The 20,470-nt window shown below is 34.8% G+C and overlaps 1 protein-coding gene across 1 annotated transcript; it reads left to right on the top strand.

Moving 5' to 3' along the window:
* Positions 1 to 6: 6 nt before the first annotated feature.
* LOC310891534 (ryanodine receptor 2-like) lies at positions 7 to 20,461 on the top strand (the record flags this gene model as incomplete). Its single annotated transcript, XM_083853803.1, has 15 exons — positions 7 to 15; positions 284 to 370; positions 1,067 to 1,293; positions 2,252 to 3,053; positions 3,625 to 3,825; positions 3,949 to 4,054; positions 6,490 to 6,633; positions 9,544 to 9,817; positions 12,963 to 13,077; positions 13,648 to 13,780; positions 14,954 to 15,057; positions 17,488 to 17,623; positions 18,288 to 18,474; positions 18,947 to 19,052; positions 20,358 to 20,461. Coding segments are annotated over exons 3-15 (2,633 nt in total), but the record flags the coding sequence as incomplete, so codon positions are not given.
* Between the last annotated feature and the right edge of the window lie 9 nt (positions 20,462 to 20,470).

The following is a 20,470-nucleotide window of genomic DNA, read 5'->3' as shown; positions in this document are numbered from 1 at the left end:
GGCACGTACTATCAGGTGAGTATTCTTTGATGATGTCTTCCAATGGGAAGGAGGGAAACTGAATCCTTGGATTGTGTTTTATTAGAAAGTTTGTTACAAGATTGGAAGAAAAAGTAATTGCCACTGCTAAAATAGTATTTTCCCTCTCCTATTTCTACTTTCTGGAGTGTTATTCAGAGGCTTGCACTTATTAGCTTTCCATACAGATATTAGTTTTTGTTTTTTTAATGTAATACTGTTTTGTTGTCTTAAGTGATTAAATATTTTTGCTTCTTTTATGTAGGTTGAACCTAGTACAAAGTTATTTCCTGCTGTATTTGCTCAAGCTACAAGCCCCAACGTTTTCCAGTTTGAACTGGGTAGAATAAAGGTAAATAATGGTTGTGTTTTATGCAGGTTTAGGACTATGTTGTATCATATATATATATATATTTTATTTTTGCTAATTGTTGCACAAAATATGTTCTTGGTATTGGACCCATTTTCATTATTCCAAGTGGTTGCACTATTACTATTTCTATTATTAATTTATGTATTTAAAATATAGTACATTGGATGAAAATTGCTGTAACTGATTAGCTTTGACAGAGGATATTGCAAGTCCCATTGAAGTTTCTGAATCTCATCCTTCATGATGAAAAGGAATCACAGGTCAGCAAGGCAAATCTCTCTGCAGATTAGGTTAGGGTCTTAAAGAGTTTTGAGATACACTTAGCCTATGAACTCAGTAAAACTGAACTGTAATTGACTTCTATGCTTTGGAAATATGGATGACTTACAAATCAAAAGAGGTAAAAGAAGAGACAGGTTCAGGTCTCTGGTCCAAGAAGAACACACATTGCTTTCAAGTTTGTTTCAAATTTTGCTATTTAAAAAAAAAAAAAAGTGGAAAATACTCTCTTGCTGCTAATCTGTCAACTGTTACCAGCTGATTGTACAAACTACTGAAAATTTTCTGTTGTACTGTGCTGTGTGTTGAATATATTTCTTGAGAAATGTCATATCGTATATTCCTTTGTTGGTAAAGATGTGGAAACTGATTGTCTCTTCCGTTGGAATTCTCCAGAATGTAATGCCATTGTCTGCTGGCTTATTCAAAAGTGAACACAAAAACCCAGTGTCTCAATGTCCTCCACGTCTCCATGTCCAGTTTCTGACTCATGTGCTTTGGAGCAGAGTGCCAAACCACTTCTTGAAGGTTGATGTCTCTCGAATCAGTGAACGTCAAGGCTGGATGATACAGTGCCTGAATCCTTTGCAGTTCATGGCCCTTCACATTCCTGAAGAAAACAGGTTAATGTTGTTTTTGTGTAAAAGTATATCAGAGATAAATTGGGATTATATAATAGAAGTTTTTTGTAAGAGAAGCCCAAGTCCTTCTCTGTTCTGTTTTATCTCTGTATTTATAACACATGTAAATAAAGGCAATATGTTTTGGTTTAGCTAATACGAAATGTAATCTAATTTTGCAGCGTTTTAAAATTTGCATCCTCTTATTTTGTTTACAACCTCTCCTAGTTTCTCTCCAAAGTCTGTAACAGTACATGTAGATTTTGAATTAAAAAAGAAGGAAAGTATGTTTATAAATTATTAAAGATAATCTGCAAGGTAGGCAAAGATCTGATTTTCTTTAATATTTTTAAAAATTTGTGACCAATTTAATTATTCCAGTACTTTAATTTTCCTAAATTTAAACAGTTGGAAAATTTTATCTTTGAGATTTCTTTGTTACTTAAATGTCTCAGCATTTTGCCCAATGTTAAACCTGAAATTAAGATCACTTAAAAGCTTGGAAAGAATTCCAAACAAACAAAAAAACCAATCTGCCCAAATTAACCTTCTGCAAATTAACTGGTTAGTCTGTTTCCATTTTGCTACCCCAATTCTAAAAACAATAAATGACAAATATCCCAACTTGTACTAGTTTAAAAACAATCTTTTTCACTTATCCAAATTCTTGTTTGTAGTATGAAGAATTGTTCTGTGTTAAGTAATTTAGTTTGATCTTTCCCCTTTGAATGTAGATGAAGGTGTACTTCAGGAGCAACTTGAATATCTGTCTGATTAAACTGTGTTCTTGGTCCTTGATTCTAAGGTTAACAGTTTCTCACATGACAGTTGAGAAGTGGAAAAAGTCCATCTCTAGAAATGATATTGTGCCAATGTTATCCTTAGGAAGAATTTTGAATTCCTTCTCTTAAGTAAGTTTTTGCACTGATAAGCAATTTACTGTATTGTTTTTTCTCTGCAGAACGATTGATATTTTAGAGCTGACAGAACAAGAAGAACTGCTGAAATTTCACTACCATACCCTCCGATTATATTCAGCTGTTTGTGCTTTAGGGAACAACCGAGTGGCCCATGCTATGTGTAGCCATGTGGATGAATCTCAGCTCCTATATGCTATTGAGAATAAATATATGCCAGGATTATTACGTGCAGGATATTATGACTTACTTATTGACATCCATCTCAATACTTATGCAACTGCCAGGTTAATGATGAATAATGAATTTATTGTCCCAATGACAGATGAGACCAAGAGTATTACTTTGTTTCCTGATGAAAACAAAAAACATGGCCTTCCTGGTATAGGACTTAGCACTTCCTTGAGACCAAGAATGCAGTTCTCCTCACCAAGTTTTGTAAGCATTAGCAGTGAATGCTTTCAGTTCAGTCCTGAATTCCCTCTTGAAATCCTAAAAGCCAAAACAATAGAGATGCTAACTGAAGCTGTTCAGGAGGGCAGCCTCCATGTCAGGGATCCAGTTGGAGGTTCTACAGAATTTCTGTTTGTTCCTCTCATCAAGCTCTTTTACACTCTCCTAATTATGGGCATCTTCCACAATGGGGATCTGAAACACATCTTGCAGTTGATTGAGCCCAGGGTTTTCAAAGAAGCTGTGAGCCAGGAGGATGAAAGTGATTTCTCAGAGAAGGAGCTGAGTTCGGATGAGCTCAAGTCAGAAGAAGGAGAGGAAGAAGTCAGAGGGGAGCAGGTGCCAAAGGAAGGACTGCTTCAGATGAAACTTCCTGAACCTGTTAAACTACAGGTAACAATATTGCTGTGTTAGTGGTTGTTCCCATTTATTCACAGATCCTTTTTTCTTCACCTGGTAATTTCCCTGTCAAGGAATACAGAGGTCTGATGGTGGTTTAATAGCGAAGTAATTTCCTTGGAGGAAACAACAAGATTTAGTATCTTTCTGATGACATAAACTTGTTCACAATGATCAAACAACTGTTTCATGAAATAGAATTACTTTCTCAATGAAGTTTCTTCATGTTTGTGGATCCAGACAGAAAAGAAATTGCATAGAAGCAATGAATAAATCCATTGTCTCATAACTTTTATTGGAGTTTTATATGTCCAGGGCACATAAATCTCTTGCACATGGCAGATATTCCTGGTGTAGGATGTATTGCAGATCACTTCAGATGCAGTAAATGAAAACTGCAATGAATGAAAACTGTGCTATATGAACAAAAATGAAAATGACTAAAGATTTCATTCAGTTTGACAGTGACTGTATCTGTAAGGAATCTATCCTTATTTGTATTAATATGCAGAGGAGACTTCTTGGCTAGCCTACTCTTCATACTTTTGTGTTGCTCTTTCCTCAGATGTGTCATCTACTCCAGTACCTGTGTGATTGCCAGGTACGACACCGGATAGAAGCCATTGTAGCATTTTCGGATGATTTTGTGGCCAAGCTTCAAGAGAATCAGCGCTTCCGGTACAATGAGGTGATGCAGGCCTTGAACATGTCTGCTGCCTTGACAGCTAGAAAAACGAAGGAATTTCGATCACCACCTCAGGAGCAGGTAGATACAGCTTACAATGGACCATTTTGTTTTGATTCATGTGTGGCAGAGTTCTTTTGACTTCAAAATTTTTCCTTCAGAAATCAGTGTTGTTTGCCTTTCCTATGTGTTCTCTATTTTAAGATTAACATGCTGCTGAACTTTAAGGATGATAAAACCGATTGTCCTTGTCCTGAAGAAATTCGGGACCAGCTCTTGGATTTCCATGAAGACCTAATGACGCACTGTGGTAAGTCCTGTTACTGAATATTTTTACTTCTTAAATTACATTGGCTTTAGAAGCTGTCTTTCTAAATTTAATAATTTTAATTAAATTTAATTTTTTTAATTTTAATTTAATAAATTTAATAATTTTAGGGAAATAAAAAGCAGCTAAGTAATCTAGAGATTACACTATGTCAACAGTAAATACTGTCCAATAAAAATATGCAGCTTGCAGTAAAAAATAGGAGTTTTTTTCTTTTTTCCTTATGTCTGTTTAAGAACCCTGCCTGTTTTAGTTCGACATCTGTATTTTGTTCACCTCAGAAAAGAGCATAGCTGCATTTTCTTGATGTCTTCCTCACAGGCTGCTGTTAGGTACCCCAGAAAGCTTCTGTTCTGCAGGCTAATGAGCCCAATTCCTTATTCTCCTTAGAGAACAATTGTTCCAGCCACTAGTCATCTTCATGGGCCTTTGTTGGATGCCCTGCAGTTTTTCAAGTGTTTCTAGTATTGGGTAGCCCAAACCTACATGTACCATTCTGGATGTTGTCTCATGAATGCTGAGTACTGGTGAATAATCACTTCCCTTTGTGACTGTGTTTCTGCGAATATAGGATAATTTTAGCTCTCCTTGCTGCTAGAGTGCACTGCTGACTGGTGTTAAGCTTTTTGTCCAACATGACGCTCAAAGTTCTTTTGCAAATCTTTTTAACAACTTCATGCCCAGATGTTACTGTCACGCTTAGTATTTTTCCTTGCTGAACCTCATGAGTTTCCTGCCAGCTTATTCCTGTAAGCTGCTGAACTTCTTGCCCTGGAATGTGTTTTCTGCTCCATCCCAATTTGGTATAATTCACAAACTTTATAAAGGTGCATTATGATGCTTCAAATTAAGTATCTTTATTTTAAATGAAAAAAAGGGGAAAAAAATGGAAAATTCAAAGAAAACTGTCAGTTGACAAAAAACTTAGATGAATTAAAGAATTTAGGAATAACTTTTGAAAGGAGAGGAGGCTTCATCTATCTCTTTTTTCCATATTTGTTTAGTCTTTAAGCATCATTCTACTCTTTTTGAATTACTTGGTCTAGTTTTGTCACTATGTTTCTTTTCTTTTTGTTATGAAGAATTAGTAATTTGCATAGTCTACAAGTAGAAAAATAATTTTATATAGTAATTTGCATAATCTACAAGTAGAAAAATAATATTCAGAAGATACATTACAGTTGAGTAGAATTAATTGCTCTGTGTATTGAAAACATGGCCAAACTCAAAAGTTGCTTTGCAGAAAAGGACCTGGGGGTCCTGGTGGACAACAAGGTAAACATATGTAGCAGTGAAGGCCCCTTGCAGCAAAGAGAGCCAACAGGTGGGCTCCCCTGTATAAGAGATTCACAGGCACACTGGAGCAGGTCCAGTGAGGGGCCACAAAGATGGTTATATTTTTGGACTATCTTTCACATAATGAGAAGCAGAGAGAGCTGGGGTTGATTAATGTAAGGAAAAGGCTCGTGGAGGAGATTGTATCAATGCATGTAATACCTATAGGGCAGGCGAAATAAAGAAGACTGAGACAGACTTTTCGCAGTTGTATCCAGTGACAGCAGAAGAGATAGCGGACACAAAATGAAATAAGAAAATTCTATTTAAACCTAATATTATTTTTTTACCTTTATTTTTTACTGTAAGTGTAATGTGAACTCAAGAACCTCCATCCTAGGAGATATTCAAAATCTGAATGAATGTGGTCCTGAGCAACCTGCTCTAATTGAACCTACTTTGAGCAGGGAGGCTAGAGTAGAGCCTTCAGATACTGTCTCAGCAAGACCATGGTTCTGTAAAGTCTCACACGTTTTCTTTGAAATTTTAGAACTTGCTATAAAGTATATCACATGAAACAGTCACTGTATTATGAAGGTGGCTGATTTCTTCTGACGGTCATTACAAATTATATTTATTGTAATTTTAGTTCTTTCACTTCTATGTTATGTTTTACCTAAAAGTCTTATATGCTTTGCTATTATCGGTTGAGCTCTACTGTGTCAGTAGGCATTATATATATAGTTCTGGGCTTCACATGTCTGAAACATGTGAAGTCATGAAGTAATCAGCGTTAGCATGGAAACATCCATACTGAGAGATCTGAGCACAGGAATGTATTTACCTACGTATTTTATGTATCATACTACACAATTTATACAGTAAGTTAATAAGATTACATGATCCTTTGTCTGCAGTTTCCTGCCTTGCATGTATACCTAATCTGCAATTGTCCCAGATTTCTGGTTAAGCATACTACATACCATGTTTTTTTTTTTTTTTTTTTTTTTAATGTAGAATAAAAAAGATAGAATAGAGCAGAACAATATAGTTCAGTTTGTTTGTACATACAAAATAAAAAATAAGGCCGCAACTTGTTTAATTTTAGTCTTTTACTATTTAGTATATATTTTTGATTTCAGGAATTGAACTAGATGAAGATGGAACCTTGGATGGAAGCAGTGATTTAACCATTAGGGGTCGCCTCCTATACCTTATGGAAAAAGTTACATATCTGAAGAAGAAGCAAGCTGAGAAGCCAGTTGATGATGATGCTAAGACATCCTGTAAGCAATATTAAATCACAGTTTATTGTATCCTAATTCCAAATAGCAAAAAAAAAGCAGAGGAGGAAGTTGTTCATATATTTTAACATCTGTGCATTTTAAAGTTTATAGCTCTGATTTGAAACAAGCTCAGCTGGAATGACATTTTACGACAGGAAGATTTTTTGATAGACAGATTTGCTTCTCCAATGGATGTAGTGAAAAACTGCTACTGTCTTTTTCACAATTGATCCTTTTTCTAGTCATTTTTTACAGAATGTTTCTTGCTTTTTGTGGTGTTATTGCAGACAATAATTGTAGCAAGGTCCTGATTGTGAGAATTTGCTCATAAAACCAGCTGCAGCAGCTTCAAATCAGTATTTGCATGAAAGTTGACAGCTGAAAGAAGACTGCACAATTGGATCCTAATTTGCAAGGAGAAAGACTTCCCACTCAACCTGAAATCCAAGAGTGTGATTGTTGCTCTGTCATTTTTCTGAAACTTCCTTCCTTTCCATCTTGATAAGAATCATTACTGGTGCCATCCAAGTTCTGTACTTGGGACCAACAGATCATGGAATTTTACCTTTTTTACTTGTCAATTCTGTTTTATTTATTTATTTATTTTACCTTTATTATGGTGGCACTTTCATATGCCTTAATTTCTGATGCTGCTATGCTACTAGCTGGAATTAATTTTTGGTTAAATATTTGACTACCCTACTAGCAGGAACTAATTTTGGGACATATAGTTTAGATGTTCTGACTTTGGAAGAAACTTGGTTTCCTTCAATGACTACGCAGAATTCCTAGGGAGGCTGAATTTTTAACTTGGTTGCATAATGTAAGTGCTTAACATTATGGGATGAGAAGATTTTCGTCATGGCACTTACAATGAGAAGACTAGTTAGATGCCAGCTATTAGTGTTTGTTTAGTGTTAAGAAGTAATATTTTTGTCCTAAAAATGTGCTTTCTAGTGATGCAGATTTTAACTATTTCATTATCACAGAGATGATTAGAGGCTAGGTTTATACAGGATCTTGTGGTGAATCTTAGTTTCCTTTTTTTTTTTTTCCTTGTAGTAAGCTTAGAGCTCTACAAAACCAATTTGTCTCTCTTCTGTCTTAGTAGAAAAACAATATTATATGGAAATAGTTCTGTACAACTCATCAGAGGAAATAAGTGCCCACACAAGTCATTATGGTGATGACTAGACTGTTTGGGTTCTACATTGCAAATAAGATACAGCCAGATCCATGGGCAAATGGGATATAGTATTGGATTTATTAAAACAGGAGAAAACAGCCTGTTTATGTGATTCTTCACAAAGAACAAAGGAGACTTTAATACCATGTCCCTTTTTGTTATTATTTTTTTCAGTTCTAGTAACTTCTGAAGTATCAGCCAAAACAAATTTCACCCTTTTACTTACTTTTTAAGTGCTTCTGTTCTAAAAAATGCTATGTGGTATGACAGTGGAAATATGTATAGTGCAGTGTTTGGACAACAATAATGAAATACAGTGCTCCATTTTATGTTTTCCCCTTACTCTGTATTACTACATCATAGAAAAAAGTCTCTTTGTTAAATATTGTCTTTTCTTTAAACTCCTGTCCCTTCTTGGTCAGTATCTTTCTCTGAGTACTTTCACTTTTCTGTGGTTTGAGTTTAGACTGAAATTACATCTACTTTATTCCAAAATTGTGTTACACTCAACACATAAATTTCTAATTTGAAAATATTTTTGATGTTTGCCCTGCATAAACCGTCTTAACACCAGAGTATTTATCAGGAGGTTTGTTGAACTTTAGCAGGGATTATCAAACTTCCTTTGTTATCTGCTTGACATGGATATAAATTGATTAGCTAGGTGAATATAAAAGGCAGGATTTTCTAATGTATAACTACCAGGATATCTTGAGAGGGTCCCAGATTGATATGGCAAGGTCTTGCAGACCTCAGCTGAAGTTCCCTCAGGCAGGAAAAAGAACAGCATTCACTTGTCCTCATCAAATACTTTGCCTACACTGTTAGATCTTGAGTACTTTTTCTAAAGCATGGTCTCAAATCTTAACTGTCGTTATACGTTTTTTGTGTTTTAACATACATAAATTTCCCAAATCCTTGCAATTGTTGCCAGTCAGAACATCATATATAGGTTTCTTGCTTCATTAGAGATTTAGTTCAAATTATGCAAACACTGATTTCACATTTATTTGATTGGAGTCTTCTCATTTATTTCTTTTGAAGGTCTTTTTTGTTTGGTAATGGAATAAATTGAATTATTCCATTTTGTACATTACAAACTTTCAACTGGATGCACAGCTTAGAGCCATAAATAAGTAATACAGGATTTACATATGCTACAGCGCATTTTTCCTCACTTCATAATATGTAAGAAAAACCCTGAGAGCTGAATTCCTGCAAAAATCTTAAAAATAATATGTAGAAATAAATCTGTCTAGTTTGTGAGCATCTTCTGTCTTCATATTTTTTATTACATTGTTATTGTTTTTATTATAATATAAATGTTATTTTTATAAATAATAATATAATATATAATATAAATTATATATATAATTTATAATAATATAATATAAATATTATTTTATTAGATTTATTTCCTGTATTTTAACTTCAAATTTAAATTAATTAATTAAATTAATTAATTAATAGTTAAAATTAATAAATTAAATTAATTAAATTAAAATTTAATTTTAATTTTAAATGTAGGCTTTTGTTTTTGAGATGTTTCTGCTTTTACTGTCTGATTATACTTTGCTTTGATAGTCTGCTAAAGAAACACTAAGGAAAAAGTGCTTGAGAATTGATTTCATTACAATGCATGGTGCATAATGCATTCTGAGGAACTACTGGCAGAGATATGAGTAATTAATGGTAATTGTGTGATTTATGTATTTTCTTCACAGCTACTCTTCAACAGTTGATTTCAGACACAATGGTGCGCTGGGCCCAGGAATCAGTAATAGAAGACCCAGAGTTAGTCAGGGCCATGTTTGTACTGCTTCATCGCCAGTATGATGGTATTGGTGGCTTGGTTCGAGCCCTGCCAAAGACCTATACTATAAATAGTGTGTCTGTGGAAGACACAATCAATCTTCTGGCATCCCTCGGCCAAATACGTTCCTTGCTCAGTGTCAGGATGGGAAAAGAGGAAGAGAAACTTATGATTCGTGGATTAGGGTAAATAACATCTCTTAATGTGCAGATATTTGTTGTTATTTGTTGTATGGTTATCATCAAAATTATGCATGAAGTTTGAATGTGAATAGTCTATATGGGTGTAAATGCAGACATTGGTATTAGTTGTGTAGTATCTTCAGTTGTAAACATTGTATGCATTTGTAGCATTATATGAATCAGTTTTGGAGAGTTCCAAGTGACATCTGTAAACTTTTCTTGTGAGAAAAGTTGAAAACATAGAATATCCCAAGTTGGGAGGGACCCACAAGAATCAAGTCTGACTCCTGGTTCCACACAGAACCACCCCAAAATCAAACCAGATGTCTGAGAGTGTTGTCTAAACACTTGAAATCCAGCAGGCTCGAGGCTGTGACCACTTCCCTTGAGAACCTGTTCCAGTGCCCAACCACTCTCTCAGTGAAGAACCTTTTCCTAGTATCCAACCCCAACCTCCCCTAACACAGCTTCATGCCATTACCTTGCGTCCATATGTAATGTTAAAAGATACTACAAAAATATATTTTGTTGCCATGTTTTAAATACTATTGCCATAAAGATTTCTGTCAACACTGCTGTCCATTTTTATATGAGTATAGGAACTGGCAGCTGTTGACACATACAAAACCCCTCTAGCTGTCAGAAAATGGAGTTTTATAAACATGTGTCTGCACAAATGCCATCTTTCTATTGCACTGCATGTAACAAGTACTGGTTGAACTAGTTCATCCAGTCTTATTTTTCTCAATTATATGACTAGAATATAGCCTAATAGAAGGTGCAGTTGGAGAAAATGGTGTAAAGAAATCATGATCAGCTCTAAAAGCAAAGAGCATTTATTTTTTTTCAAAGAAATGTTATCATCTGAGAGATATCTGGTGAGATTAAACACCAGCTATGATGTTTTAGAAATCCCCAGTCAACAATAGTGATGACAAGAGCTAGCATTACATGAGGAATGCCAGGAATGCAGGAAGAGAAGCTTTTGTTGTGCAAAATATATTTTCCTTTTTTTTTTTCCCCACTTACTGAAAATCTAAAATATCCAAATAATGTGTATAAATAGTTTTGCAATAAATAGTTTTGCAATACCATTATGAACTACTTCATAGCTTGCCAGCAGGTTCAATAAATTTTTCATGGCTGTTATAATATTCAGTGTACTCACGCTAATGCTTTAGTGAAGGGGAAAGTCACCCATCAACATACAGAAAACAATGGTATTTCTATATTCACCTTCGTATTTTAAATCTGAGTTATGTTTCATTTAAGCTAAGACTAAAATGAGTGAGTAATTACTAAATTCTGGCATTGTTCTGCCTGGGGCAGGGGGTGGGGAACCAAGCTTAGAATGTTTTTTATTTCATGTTCTGCTTTCTTTTTGTTAGCATTTTTTTTTCCTCACAATTTTATGCTACAAGTTAAAAGGTAAGACTTTGTGAGTCAGGCTGATTTAATGGTAACAGTCTGGTGATATGTGAAAATCTGGTTTAAGGAAAAAAGAGGTATTTTCTGTTAAGCAAGTGTTCTTGCTGCCTGTTCTTAACACCCTTCTTGATAGCTTCTGTCATAGTCTTGTTTATCTTGTAGGTTCCCCAGCTGTGCCATTTATGTCTTTTATAGACTAACCTGGGCTCCAGTACCTATTTAGAAATGCCAGATTTTTTACTGTGGGTGGAAAGCATTCCTTTCTTACAGCTGAGAAATGGAAGATTCACTTGTTCCTGCTTAAAAACTCAGTTTCCTCAGAAATGCTGTTAAGAGTTTTTCTAGAAGTGACATTCTGGAAGACATTTCATAGTGCAGTCAGCAGTTACACAGAACACTGAAAGTGGATGTATTTTCCAAAATAGTGTAGTATTGCTGGCCAGCCCCTGAGGTTGATATTTTGACTTTCTGTACTTTGTTATTCCTGTGAAAGAAAGCTGCTGGAGGCAAATAAGAATTTAGGATGACTTGATAGAATGTCACCACTGAGGTCATTTTCTATAGCATGCAGCGTGTGGTGATTGCAGGAAAGATATGTGTCATGGGTAGCTTTTGGAGGCAGGGCACATCCTTTATCATCTTTGGTAGTTGGAGGCTTTGGGGAAAAAAATGATCAGTTAATCTTTCTGAGTTACTGGGGATCAGACACTGATAGTGCCAGCTACATCAGATGTACTGTATATGTTCTGTTGTACTACTGATTGTTGTAGATTTGTAGCTTATAGAATGATGAATCGGTCCTCTTCATGTCTTTTGTAAAGCTGAAATTTCCCTAATTGCAGAAGGTTTACGTCATAAGAAACATACAGTGAAATTTGGACAGTTGACAACAGTATTTCCTGTAGTGACTTGCTAGTCCTTTTCTCCCATGACTTGATTGTTTTCACATTTTTTTGTGGGTTGCATGCGATTTCATGACTAACTACAGTTGTTAGAAATGTAATTACTTTTTAAAATACACATTTTTATTGGACATATCACATCTGCATAAAATAGTGACATTTTAATCCTCAGGAGTGATTTTCAAATATGCAAATGTAATCCGCTGAAATATGTAGAAGAAAGCGTCCTTGTGAGCCGTAACTCATGAACTAAAGTTAACATTTATGTAGCTAAAGTTCCTGATGACAGTAGCTGGATCTACGTACTCACCTCTACAATCATTTTTTCTTGGTCTTGACAGCAGATGTCAAATATCTCAAGGCTGAAAATATTTGGAAAAGAATGCTTTCTCAGAAAATGTTGATTAGTTGAATTGAAATTTAACCTAATATAGCAGTTTTGATTGTGATTTTGTCAGAAAATATTTTTAGATTTGGAATAAAGATGCAAGATCATCATACTCTGCTTCGTTATTGTCTTGTTAGGGCAATAACTTTAATATGGGAAAAGAAAGGTCAGGGTCTTCTGTGATGTCCATTAAAAAAAAAAAAATAGCTGTAATGGGTGGGGAAGGGGAGGGGCAGAGAGGTTAAGCAGGGGGATATCAAGAGAGACTCAGCGTAGAGAAGGTCCCAATGTAATTCTTCACATCTTATGATGATCAGTCCCTTCAGATGGTGAAGAATTACACAGCAAATCAGCTTTGCAAATAATTTAATGGGTAAACTGGTCATAAAATTGTAATCAATTTATTTATTTATTTATTGCTTTTATTTAGAGACATCATGAATAACAAAGTATTTTACCAACATCCAAATCTCATGAGAGCTTTAGGCATGCATGAGACTGTCATGGAAGTGATGGTAAACGTGCTTGGTGGAGGAGAATCCAAGGTAAAGCAATTTACTGTAAGAACACAGAAAAAATAAAATATAGCTGTTCAAAGCTTTATCCTGTAAGGTGCTGAGCAGTCATTGGAGGTACAGAGACCACAACCATTTACTAATTTACTAATTTGATCAATTTTTTAGAAGAATCCATTTTTCCATTCCAGAAGAAGATAGAATTAGCATTATAATTTCAGATGCTTTTAAGAAAAAAAAAATACAAATAACAGTTCATATGCTTATTGGGTTTTAAAGGGATTTTTAGGATTTTTTAGAAACAAAAATGGACGCAGTATCACACTGCAAAACTGAATATTCGCATTCATTCATGTTTGAATCTAGAATTTATGGGTGAACCCAGCTCTTGTTTTCAAGCTTATAATTTAATATGTGGAACTTAAGGAGCTATTTACTTGCTGAGAAAGCCCTGTTGAATTCAGAGTGAAACCTAACAGATACTGAGATGCAATGAATATGATGTGTAAATATTAGTACGTTAAACAGCTGTTACAGAAACTTTTGCAAGTTTTAAGTCTGTTAAACTTGAGCTTTAGTCTGTTTTTATTTGCTTTTTAGGAAATCACTTTCCCAAAAATGGTAGCAAATTGCTGTCGTTTCCTATGTTATTTTTGCCGCATCAGCAGGCAGAATCAAAAAGCTATGTTTGATCATCTTAGCTATTTGTTGGAAAATAGTAGTGTTGGCCTTGGTAAGTAATGTATGTTAAACAAAAAAGTCTTAAATTTTTCTGCATTTTTTTCTCTCTTTCTATTCCCCCTAACCCCTCCCCAATTGTTTTTTTCTGCATCCCTCCGTGCTCGTCTTGAAGTTTCTGCTTTACCCAGTAAAAAAAAATCATTAACTCTATTGCTAACTTAGACAAAATCATAACAGTAGCATTAAATTGAAGTAATTTAGTATACGCTTTGTGGTGTATGCCTGGACATTAAGGGAGAATTTTTGTGTAGTTTAACTATTTGCGAAACAGAATAAAATCGTGATTTTGATACAGAGGGTTATAGATCAGTGTTAGCAGCCTTTCATTATGGCTTGTTTCTCACTGCTGAGGCTTGCTCCACTGTTTTCTTCTGTAGACCGTTCAGTATACAGAGCCTATTTACTAGAATATACATGCCCAGATGCCCAGAGATGAACCTTAAAATTTTCATAAAATATTAGGTAGTCTTGTGTGTTACAGTGGAGATATATATATATATATATTTTTTTTAATTTAGTAGTTTTAATTCAGAATGTATATTTTATATAATCATCATAGTGCTTTTTTATTATTATTATCAAAATGTCCTTATTAATGTACAGATATGGGGCAGGAGCATAAATCAAAAATCATTTTGGAGAGAAACTGCCCAAGTAAAATGCATTTGGAGTGTTAGTATGAAAATCTTTGCTTTTTCAGATGCTATATTGACTGCCATTTTAAAAGAAATAAATAACTCATGATCTCATCTTTTAAATATGAAAGATATTTCCTATTTCAGTACATTTGATAAAATGCCATTCTTTTGGACATTAAAAAAAAAATCCCTTTTCTCAAAGCAAATTTGTCTCAGTGAAGAATATTGTAAAGAATGAGATCTTAAAACAAGGTATGTGATGAGAATAGGAATGTGTTAGACAGGTTGTTTCTAGCCTGAACTTCTAAAAGGTGTTTTGATTTCCTATTAAAGACAAGTTTCATAGAGTTCGTGATAATTATAAACTGAGTGGTAAAATATTTTTTATTAAATCATTAATTTAGTAAAACTAATAATTTTAAACAAATTTAAATAATTAAAACATCCAAATATTTTTATTATTGTGCTTGCTATAAAATTGTTCGTTTTTATTAAGTTATTGTTGAAACTAAATTTTATTTTAACAGCTTCTCCTTCTATGAGAGGATCAACTCCTTTAGATGTTGCAGCAGCATCTGTGATGGATAACAATGAATTTGCACTAGCTTTAAGGGAGCCTGATTTGGAGAAGGTTTGTAGCTATTTTATCAAGCATTTTTTTAATAGACCATCTAGAAAGGGGGCAGATTTGTCTTGCTCAGGCTAACAAGAAGTTGAATGGAGTAATCAAGATCCAAGATGAGAATTGCATGGGAATTTTAAACCCCAAAGTTTAGACTATCAGAATCTGATCTTTCTGCTGGTGGTCTGGATAATTGAACTATAAGTTTATTGTTATTACATATGTACATGAAACCAACAGGAATTGGTTCAAGGGCAGCTCTTTGGAAATAGCGGAGTCTACCCCCCAGCAAAACTTTTGCTAAAACCTTTCTTTGTTTTTCGATCTTGATGGTGACGTACGTTGATAGCCTAATGGAAAAGGAATTACTAGAAACCTTGTAACAAGTTGTTATGATATATAACAAATTTTCAGGATATATGTCTGTAGGTATGCTTTTTTTCCTGATACTTAACTTGCTTCAGAATGATTGTGCATTCATGCTGGTGTGGAGCAGTCATCAGTGGCAATTTTACTAGCTATTCCCAAACTTGCAGAGATGTAGCAAGTTGGGCTGACCACAAAAAGAGGAGCATGGGAAAGAGTTGTGAAATTCTTTTGAAAGATAATGACTTCTTTTTTTATAATTTTCAGTGTATGGCACCTAGTCTCACATAGTAGTACTGTGTTTTTGCATGATCTTGGGAAGAATACGAAGATATCAGAAGTACATGTAGGAATGGAGGAAAGCCAAAGCTCAGCTAGAGTGGAAAATAACAATGGAGGCAGAGGACAAGAATAACTGTTTCTCTTAAGTACATCAGTAGCAAAATCAAGGTTAAGGAGGACATGGGTCTGTTGTTCAGGAGGGCAGGGACCTAATAGATAACAACAGGTAAAAGGATGAAGTACTTAATGTTTGGTTTTTCTTTTTTTACCCCTTACTTTTTACTGGTCAAGTTTGTCCTCAGGCCTCCAAGGTCCCTGTGTGTACTAGGAAAGTCTCAGTGGAAGTGAAACAGTACTTCCAGTAGAGGAAGACTGCATGAGGGAGCACTTGTATATATGCAAGTGGATTCAGAATGCATCCAACAGTACTGAAGGAGCTGTCCAACATCACTGCAGATTCACTCTGACATTTTTGAAAGGTCATTGCAATCAAGCTAAGCAAGAATGGGGATCCAGGGAAACAGAAACTGGTCAGTCTCACCTCAGTCCCTGGGAAGATTATGGAACAAATTGTCTTAGAAATAGTTAGAAGTGTTAGAAATAATTTCTAATTACATGAAAGACAAGAAGGTGATTGGGAGCAGCCAGCATGGGTTTTCTGAGGGCCGATTAGGCCTAACCAGCCGTACTGTTTTCAATAATGAAGTGACTGCCACTGTGGAAAGTGGAGGGCACTGGGTATTTTATACATCGGTTTAGAGAGGTATTTGACAAAATATCTGATAGTCTCCTTATTGCCAAACTGGCTGGATAAGTGGATGATAAGGTGGATGGAAAACTGGTCTCAGAAGGTTGTTTTCAAACATGTGAAGTCCAGCTGGTGGCCAGTTACTACTGGTGTCCCTCAGGGATAAATACTGGGCACAGTACTCCATGAATTAAGGGGGGAGATCAACTACTGACTAGATTCTTACTAATACATATATCACAGAATCACATAATGGCTGAGGTTGGAAGGGACCTCTTACAGCAGGTTGCCCAGGACCAAGTCCAGGCAGTTTTTTAAGTTTCTGGAGGGAATCTCCACAAGCAAAAAATAAATAAATAAATAAATAAATATATATAATATATATGTAAGTATATAGCATAGTTACACTGCTGTATTTTTAAGATGCAACTATATAGATAATCAAATTATTATTAAAAATACATTAAAATACATTAATCACATCACCTTCACAAAGTTTACACACATCAACAAAAAGAGTTCTCCACACCAAAATCATGTCACAACACAAACAAAGGTGGACAATTTACAAACGCTTCACCTCTCATCCCTTCGCCACATTACATCAACACAAATTCTCCACAATTATTGCATTCTCATGCAATGCCATTGGGTACTGTTTAATGTCTTCCTTTATGACTTGGATGATGGGATGGAGTGTGTTGTCAGTAAATTGTGAGGAGCTGTCAATGTGCTGGAGGGCACATCTGCTGTTCAGAGGAACCTGAAAAAGCTGGAGAAACAGGAGTAGAATCATACTCTAGCCTCACAAAATTCAGCAAGAGCAAATGCTAGATCTTGCAACTGGGATAAAATAATCTCTTGTACCAGCGCAGGTGATTTTGATTTGCCTAAAATTTGATTTGGTTATGTCAGGGGTAATAGAATGTGGAAACCAAATCCAAGACAATATATGTGGAGGCTTCCCTTTGAAACTTCACTTCTCTTGTTTTTCACAGTAAGCATCTTTTTTTTTTTTTTTTTTATCTTATCTTGCTTAATAGGTGGTTCGCTACTTGGCTGGTTGTGGATTGCAGAGTTGTCCTTTGCTGATTTCTAAAGGCTATCCAGACATTGGATGGAATCCAGTTGAAGGAGAACGATATTTGGATTTTCTTCGTTTTGCTGTATTTTGCAATGGTAGTGTAGAAGCTTCTCAGGTTTTTAACTTCCTCTAGTGTTTGAATAAATACCTGCATGAAATTTGACATTTAAAACAGTTACAAGCAAACCTGATAGCATACCATAAATTTACAGAACAGTTAGCAGAAAGAGCAGAATTAAGCAAGACACATAATAATTTAGATGCCTATTTCATACATCATATAGGCTCCCAGGAGCCTATGCCCTGTTTTTCAATCCATCTTTAGTCATTGAAATGGCCACATCTCCTTTGAGATTCTACTTTTGGAAGTGGAGCAAAGACTCCTAAATCTTTTTAAGATAAAACTCATGCTAGATGTAGAGCCATTTGATTAAGGTTTAGACAGTCCAGTTTGTATTTAGGAGCTATGGTGGTCTCCTAATTAGTACTCCCACTTGAATATGACTTTTTTACTACAAATCAGTTGTTTTTCATAATTTTGAATTAAATCACATATTCTATTTCATAACTTTTATTACAATAATAACTAGAGGGGTATATTTATGTGTTTACACAATTTTGTCATGATATTTAAACAGGTTAGGAATTAAAAGTATCTACTTATGCATACATTCTGCAGTTTAGTGTAACTTTTTCTGATTATGTTTCAGAAGTCTCCTTGACATAAACTTAAATCTTGATATTTGTTCTTTGTGATAGGAGAGAGTGTGGAGGAGAATGCTAATGTTGTTGTCAGACTGCTTATTCGTCGACCAGAATGTTTTGGTCCAGCTCTAAGAGGAGAAGGAGGCAATGGTCTACTTGCTGCCATGGAGGAAGCAATAAAAATATCAGAAGATCCAACAAGAGATGGACCTTCGCCAAGTAATGGATCTAGTAAAACTCTGTAGGTGCAGTGTAATTGCTTGCATTACCATCATTTTTATTTATCTGTTTCATGATCCTAGTCATGAAATGACTTATTTTAACACATAAATTATCGACTAGATTTTTCGATGGATTCTGTGGAGGGTAGATAGAGATTGGTCTTCTGCCAAATAGTTCCTTCCCCGTGCTTTCGATTTACGTGACTTTCTCTAGATATTAAATCCTCTTTAGAATTCTGTTTGTTCTTAGTCCTTTAAGTTTCAGTCCTCTGATTCAAAATGAGACAGATAAATTGTAGCAATGCAGATGTCACTACAGTCTCTTATGGACAGATTTCATTCTGTGTCACTCTGTCAAAAGTGCTTTGGTTATGATGAAGCCACCACATGTAAGCTATAGCATCCATGAGAAGTTTATCCTTTATTGCTGATGTAAACACTGTCTTCTATTTTATTTCTCTTTTAAATGTTTTAACAATTAACTAATTACAGTGAAATGGAAGAACAAGAAGATGACACTATTCACATGGGAAATGCAATCATGACCTTTTATGCTGCTTTGATTGACCTCTTAGGACGTTGTGCCCCTGAAATGCATGTAAGTTGTACATCTTCATGTATTGGAAAGTAAAGCCATAGCCTTTCTGATTGTTTGGTGTTCTGCTGTTTGGCTTTTTCACAGTAACATATGTTATCGGGTATTAAAGCAGTATTATGACTACATAGTATCATAATGTACATAATGTGTTCATTTACTAATTTCCAAGAATTTCTGTGAGCTCTTCAGTTGTGTTTTTCAAAGGAATTATTCCATTCCTTTTCTTATTACTGTTTCCTGTGGCAATTTGGTCTTTAACAACATTCTGTTACGAATATTATTTGATTGCCCATTGTGATACTGTGTCAATGAAACTTCTCAAATTTCACTGTTTATTGTGATGGTGTAGAGAATGTTTTTTAAAACCATAGTTTTACTCCATTTGTATACTTATTTAAAGAGACTGTTTAAATTTCATATTAAAGTGTAAATATTATAGGTAATTCTTTTAAAACATAAGAATAAGCGTTGTCCATGGATATATGTGTCAATATCTGATAATCTTTATTCACATTGACAAACCTCCTCAAGAAAGGTAACATGTCACTGGTTTAGGTATTAGATACCCAGAATTAGACCCTGCAAAAAATGAGCACTTACTGCTTATTTCCCAAGAGCTAATACTATTTGAAAATATTTGTTCAGTTTAAAAATCACAATACATTCCCGTTCTTCAAAAATTGCACTTAGTTATTCACAGTTTCTTATTTCACTTCAAAAACTCCCCTAATTAATGTTGATCAGTATAAATCAGCACAAGATTTATGCAGAGATGGATAACTTGACAGAGATAGCCATACATAAAATTCAATGTATGAGTAAGTGTTTTGTTTGAATAAAAGCATCATCTTGTTTTCTATCTGACTCACTGCCTTTTTAGAACAAAACAAAACAAAATGACTGGGGTAGTTGAAAGTGTCGTTGTTCAACCAGGAATGAAAAAAAAAGCTTTTTTCATCTCAGTCTATTCCTCCCCTCCCCATCTCTTTCCCTCCCCTTCCTCTTCCCCTTTCCTTTTTTTTCTACATTTAAAGCTTTGTTTAGCTATTTTACCTAACATTTTATTCTGAAAATGGGCTTAATATTATTTAGAAACAAAACCTCTAGATTTCTAGACTTTGCATATTTGCATCCAGAACACAGCAAATAAATACAGATTATATGAAATTTACATTACTAAATATAATGTGAGTTTGAGAGCAGTTATTCTTGTGTATCTACGTTTTGCAAAGTTTCCTGAATGTGAACACACATACAAAGTAAAAAGAAGACCTGTGTAATGTTTTATTTATTTTTTTTCCTTAGCTAATCCATGCTGGTAAAGGGGAAGCCATTAGAATCAGGTCAATTCTAAGGTCTTTGATTCCACTAGAAGATTTGGTGGGCGTAATTAGTATTCCTTTCCATATGCCTACCAT

The sequence above is a fragment of the Anser anser genome (assembly GCF_964211835.1).
Source record: "Anser anser genome assembly, contig: HAP1_SCAFFOLD_703, whole genome shotgun sequence".
Taxonomy (NCBI): Eukaryota; Metazoa; Chordata; class Aves; order Anseriformes; family Anatidae; genus Anser; species Anser anser.
This window is presented reverse-complemented; position numbering and strand designations above follow the sequence as displayed.